Source organism: Phaethon aethereus (assembly GCF_964289735.1).
Source record: "Phaethon aethereus genome assembly, chromosome: 21".
Classification (NCBI taxonomy): Eukaryota; Metazoa; Chordata; class Aves; order Phaethontiformes; family Phaethontidae; genus Phaethon; species Phaethon aethereus.
The window spans coordinates 7,984,605-7,990,709 of NC_138597.1; the positions used below are offsets into that span (position 1 = coordinate 7,984,605).

Genomic DNA, 6,105 nt, shown 5'->3' on the forward strand with positions numbered 1-6,105 from the left:
GGTTCATGGTGCACAGCCTCAGTTTGTGTGTGTGGTGCTGTAGTGGGAAACCAGAAGCCCCAGATACCAACCAGCACCCCACTGTGAACAATGCAAAATGGAAAACTGTCCTGTTTCTTGGAGCTCACAGTCTAAGCTGATAGCTGTCTGTTGACACGGAGAAGTGATTTGCCATGTAGATACCTGCCCGTTCAGCCTGGGAAGTACTCTATTTGAGTGACAGAATTCTTCAGGTAGGTTGGATGGTTGATTATTTTTTATCTCCATCTTATAGGAAGCAGATATTGCAGTGGCTCCATTGACAGTAACATCAGCAAGGGAAGAGGTGGTCTCCTTCACCACACCGTTCCTGCAGACTGGGATTGGTATCTTGCTTCGAAAAGATACTGCCTCTCAGGAGATGTCTTTCTTCCACTTCCTGGCTCCTTTCAGTAAGGAGACCTGGACTGGCCTTCTATTTGCTTACGTGCTGACGTGCTTCTGCCTCTTTCTTGTCGCCAGGTATAAATGAACTTGTTTCGCAGACTTTGTTCAGGTCAACTGCTTTCTCAGCTCTGAAGAGAACTCAGTTTTGAAGAAAGTACCAGGGTGCATTTTGCTTCGAGGAACCTTCTGTACAGGTCCAGAACCAGGGCTAATAAAGCTTAAGTCATGTCAGATTAAGACAACATTAAGAGTAGGATCTCCCCACAAATAGCACCAGCCTTCTTGATGTGGATTACCTAGAGTTGCTAAAAGGACTGTGTGTTTGTACTTCAGCTGTTCTTTCTCATTTTATCAGAGTTTGTTTTGAACTATCACCATGTTCCTACGTGCAGGTCTTTCACCTTGTGTATTTTTATGCACTTTGTCCTGCACTGACTTGTGGAAGAGATTCTGTCTGCCAGCCCTCCACCCCCTTCCCAGGAGATGCAACTTTCTCCCCCTTTCTTGATTAGGCCACACTAATGCTCTCTGCAGCTGCAGTCTTGAGCAGAAGCTCTATCGCAGCTTTTCGAGTTTCCTGCACAACCTTCATAGGTAAGGATTTGTGCCAAGGAGCAGCCCTCAGGCTGATATTAGGTAGCAGAGACACTATTGCCACTCACGTGTGCCAAGGAGATTGTGCCGTGGCTCAGGAAGAAAGTGTCTGGCAAACCTGTGACAGGACCCCCTAAGCCAGCACTGTTGTAGACTCCTTGAGGCACTGAGCAGGAGTACCGTCCTCTGCACTGGTTAAACTGGAACTCAGGTGAAGGAGGAGCTACCATGGAAGGAAAGGGCATTTCCAGGCTACCTGCACTGCTGCAGTCACACTGCAGGCTTCTTTCTTTCTTTTTCCCCTGAATGTCTGGTTTTATCCTGTCCTTTTCCCACAGACTGAGCCCCTGTGAATGGAATGAGCCAAAGAATGAAGAGAACCACTTTACCTTCTTAAATAGCCTCTGGTTTGGAGCCGGAGCACTTGCCCTGCAAGGTGAGCTGAAAGGACTGCAACAAAGCAGCTCTGGGAGCAGTATGGTTTTTTAAGCTGATTGCATGTCTGGCTCTCATCTGGCCTAACAATGGTGTGCTGTCCTGTTGAGGGAAGGGATGTTCCGATAGGGACACTTGACAACAGTGAAACTCCCAGTTTGGGACTTGTTGGAATTGTACAGATGGCTGTCTTCAGCTGAGGAATGTATACTTTCTGCTGTAACAATTGCTCTAGGGAATGTCAAGCTGACCATTGCACTGGTGCTTCGTGGAGTGGAGTTGTTTGTTGTTGCTTTTGGTGGCTGATGTTGCTTCAATGCTGCATCGCATGCAGTATTGATGCAGTTCAGACCAGCCATGGTAGGTCTCTTCAGGCTCATGCACTAAGTAGCTGCAGGGTGAGTTTTGCAGTTTGGCCTTTATTTAAAGGGAAGTCAGTCTTTAGCTCAGGCTCATGGATCTAAGGTTCTTTGGCGCTCTCTCACCATACATCACCTCCCATGCGTTTTATTGGCTCCTCTGGTCATGCAGGTGTCACCCCTCGGCCCAAAGCGCTGTCTGTGCGGGTCATCGCTGCTGTCTGGTGGCTGTTCACCATTGCCTTGCTGGCTGCCTACATTGCCAACTTCACCGCTCTGCTGAGCTCTGGCAGCGAGCAGCTCCCAATCCAGACTTTTGAAGATCTTGTGAAGCAAAGAAAGCTTGAGTTTGGGACACTGGATGGCTCCTCTACTTTCTACTTCTTCAAGGTGCAGAGAATCTAATTGTGCACAGAACTGCTAAGCTGGGGCCAAGTTGTCTAGCTCATGCTTATAGGTCCTTATATATACCACGCTCATCGCTGTAGACTCCATCAGTTTTCCTGTAATATTTCAAATAATGGGATTGGTTGTTTTGTTCATCTCTTCTTCCACCTTTTCTCAGAGAGGAAAGCCTGCGGAGGACTCTATTTTTATAGTGTATTCTCTTTTAAGAAAGCGGTGCTAGTCTTCGGGGGTTATCCTGGTGTACCTCAATGTGAGGACTGACGTAGGTAACTTCTGGATACATTAACTGGATGCCTGCAAGGGTTGTTTTTGGGCAGGGGAGTGGGTGGGAAACATTTAGTACTTCTATCCCTGTAACACTGTGTGTTAGAGGGGAAATCTGTGCTAGCTGTATGTAGTTTTCAGTTGAGAGGGCTCAAAGGGCAACGGCTTAAGTACTCCTTCGAATTGTTTTGCAACTGTTGCACATATATGCAGATCTATTTGGATGATTGTTTTACACTTTAGTTTGACACTTGGATTTTTGGGCTGCAGAACTCCAAGAACCCTATCCATCAGATGATCTACGAATATATGGACAAGAGACGAGACCACGTTTTAGTGAAAACCTACCAGGAAGCCGTTCAACGTGTGATGGAATCAAATTATGCCTTCATTGGTGAATCTATCTCCCAAGACCTTGCAGCTGCAAGGCACTGCAATTTGATCAGGGCCCCGGAAGTTATCGGAGCCAGAGGATTTGGCATTGCCACCACTCAGGGTTAGTCGTGATGCACCACTTCGGTCCCACTTCTCCACTCGGATTCCACGGGTTTGAAGTAGCAGACTGGCAGAGCAAAAAGCCTGGCATAGCCACGTACTGAAACTTGCACATTTTCTGCATTAACTCTAATAATCCAGTTTGAACAGATTGGGAATGCTGCTATGCAATGTCTTCATTCTGTAGATGAATTATCACTAGCGCTCACGGACTCTTACTTTGAACTGTAATGTGCAAAAACTTCCAACTGTCGGGGGTGTCACTGGTTCCTGTGGGTGGTTTTGGTTTTGCCTTGGTCCCAGTAATGCAGAGCTCCTAACATAGTTAGCAGGGTTGACAGTTTGTTCTCTTGTGGAGCATGACTGCTTGTGTTCCTCAAAATATCCTTCACTGTCATTATTTTGCAAGTATTGCATCCATCTATGGATAGGGCAGGAATGGCCATTATCTTGAAATAATTATCTAAGAAAAGTCTTAGTCTGTTGTGTTCGGTTTTCGGAACGACCATCTGACAGTGGGGAAGCAGCACCCAGCTAACCCTGCTTGGTAGTGTAGCAGCAGATTGCTTCAAAATGTTATAGTGGCTGTGATCTCTCCCATGCTCTTCTCTCTCTTTCATTCTGCTGCCGCCAGCATCCCTGTGGACTAAGAAGCTCTCCATTGCCGTCCTCAAACTGCGTGAATCGGGTGATCTCGACTACTTGCGTAACAAGTGGTGGGAGAGCAGCTGCCTTCACAAAAGCAGAGACAGATGGAGTCCTCTGCAGCCCCAGGCTCTGGGTGGGCTCTTCCTTACTCTTGCAATTGGCCTTGCACTGGGAGTGATTGCAGCTGTGGTGGAGCTCTCAAATAAGAGCAGACACGCTGCTGGACATGTAAAGGTAGGCGGTGGTCATTATCTCCTGTCCTACGTCCTTGTATCCCTTCGGTTTCACGTGGAGAAGCTTGGCACCAGCGCTCCGCTGTGCACAACGCTGGATTTCCAGCCCCGTCTGGCTTTTTCTAAGGAAAGCAAGGCAGTGTGATGAGGGGTGCAAGACATGCTATGTATTTACTCTTTAAAGTGCTGAAATGTCATAGCTTGGGCTGTGACATAGCTGTGTAGCCTGAACAGCGTTAACAATAATAAAATAGCCCCCCGAGCCCCCCAAATATTAAGTAGAAACATATACTGTAATTCCGAGGCAGCCAAACTGCATTCCAGTAGGCTGAGTGTGTACAGAGGACAGTAAATCATCACTAACAAGTTTATTCTCAAGTATGGCTGTTCTTAAGTCATTTGACAAGTGGGAAAACACACGTAAATGAAACTGCACGAATATCTGAATGTGCACCTTGGTGTTCTTGTTCTCCATCCATTCCAACAGATGGGTTGTGCACCCTTAAAAAGTGGATTTCATGACACAGAACAACTCACCCCCTTGTTTCCTCCCCTCTTGTTTTTCAGAAATCTTGTTGCTCTGTTTTCACAGAAGAAATGTGCACTCGTCTACGTATAAAAGAAAGTACAAGACAAAGCCAGGAGACTTCAGGGAGGGCTAATGCTTAAGAATTTTTTGCTTAAGGAATGGGCATGTATTAGGTTTATACCATACATATTTCGTAGGAACTACATCAATATAGAAAGATGGTTTTCTGCAAGTCTAGAGTGTTAGTTTTCTAATTACAAACACAGAGAGCAATTCTGGATTGGTGGTGGAGCTGGATACAGAAGAAAATTAAGTGGCTTGGAAGAATTTAAATTGATAAGGGATAGAGTGTAACTTAAAAATAAGGGAGGTTAACAACTTGGTAAAATACAGCTGAGATGGCTAAGATGGTGGATCCGTATTTAGTTTAGAAGTCTACTATGCAAGTACATGAACGCCTGTAGGAGTAAGTGACTTGGGACAGGTTAATGCGAAGCCTCTGCTTACTCTTTACAGTATGAGGTTCAATTGTGAAAAATTAAAGCTCTCCTCTGACTGTTCTAATCGAGAAAAACTGCTTCTTAAACACCTTAGTTATAAGTAGACTGTACTCTTCCCCTCTTCTAAGCAGAAGACGCTGGTCACCGTGAAGGTCATTTGTGAATCGGAAACAACAGTACTGTTGCACAAAGCCCCAAGATGCAGGACTTAACTGCATTCTCTGCAGCGGCCTGAAACCCCAGAAAGGGAGACCATGCAGCTCGGGAGCTACTAGACTTAAATGCAAGACATGGTCTTGTCCTTTGTCAGGTTCCCATCACAGGATACGTTTCCCTGTTTAGCTATAGAGGATGCTTTGTCCTAGTTTAGTTAACCTGATCAAGAAGTATTTAAGATGACGATTGATAGCTGAAATCCAACAGTACTAGAGCATGAAGTTTGGTAATTGGGCAATTAAAACCAAGTAGAAGTTTACCAGGCAAGGGTGAGACAGTGAGTAATGGGTATTTTGCATTATTCTCTTGCTCTCAAAGAAGAATCTTTGAAATTCACGGGGAACAGTGATCTCAGCTGCATATTAAATAGTTTTCTAATTAAGCTGTTTTTCATTTCAGAGCTGTAATGACTGATGCATGCACGTGCTGGTTTGCAAATTCTTGGTTAAATAGCTCCTTTTATGTGTTGCACAGCTGATAAGAGGGGGAGGAAAAAAAGCGAATTCAGTTACTTGGAAATGGCTTTAACTGCACGAACAAAGAGACTAATTCTGATCAGTCCCAGCATTAAATAACTGAAGGCAACAGAAACTAACATGCCTGCGACAGGAAGATAGCTGGGTGTTCCTGAGTAAAGCGCTACACATTCACTTTGAGGGTAACTTAGTGAGACTCTAAGTTAGTATAGTTGCACAATTCCCCTCTCACCCAACTGTTAACAAGACCAAACAGTGAAAGCAATTGAGTTACTGCCTGTTGGTAGACTAGTGCTGTCCGGTTATCTGCTACGCAGCCTCGGATCACGACAGTTCTTTTTGAAATACAGCTTCAGCAATGGTTGTTAGGTTAGAAGGTGGATCAGTCCTTCAATCAAATTAATTGCAAAGAGCGTGAAACGTTTTAGGGAAGTTTAAAAGCTGACAGGGAAAATGCAATGTCAGATTCACTTAGCACTTTAAAAACTATTTGGTATGTGCCACGTCGTTGCTGGCAGAGAT

The 6,105-nt window shown here is 45.1% G+C and overlaps 1 protein-coding gene across 1 annotated transcript in view; it reads left to right on the forward strand.

Moving 5' to 3' along the window:
* Positions 1–4,531, forward strand: part of LOC309412584 (putative glutamate receptor) — a gene marked incomplete at its 3' end in the record, with an annotated part of 12,012 nt that extends 7,481 nt beyond the window's left edge. The window contains exons 5-10 of the mRNA XM_082009514.1: positions 275–501; positions 1,359–1,456; positions 1,987–2,204; positions 2,757–2,982; positions 3,616–3,863; positions 4,430–4,531. Of these exons, the coding sequence (XP_081865640.1) occupies positions 275–501; positions 1,359–1,456; positions 1,987–2,204; positions 2,757–2,982; positions 3,616–3,863; positions 4,430–4,531 (1,119 nt within the window). The remainder of the gene's footprint in view (positions 1–274; positions 502–1,358; positions 1,457–1,986; positions 2,205–2,756; positions 2,983–3,615; positions 3,864–4,429) is intronic.
* Between the last annotated feature and the right edge of the window lie 1,574 nt (positions 4,532–6,105).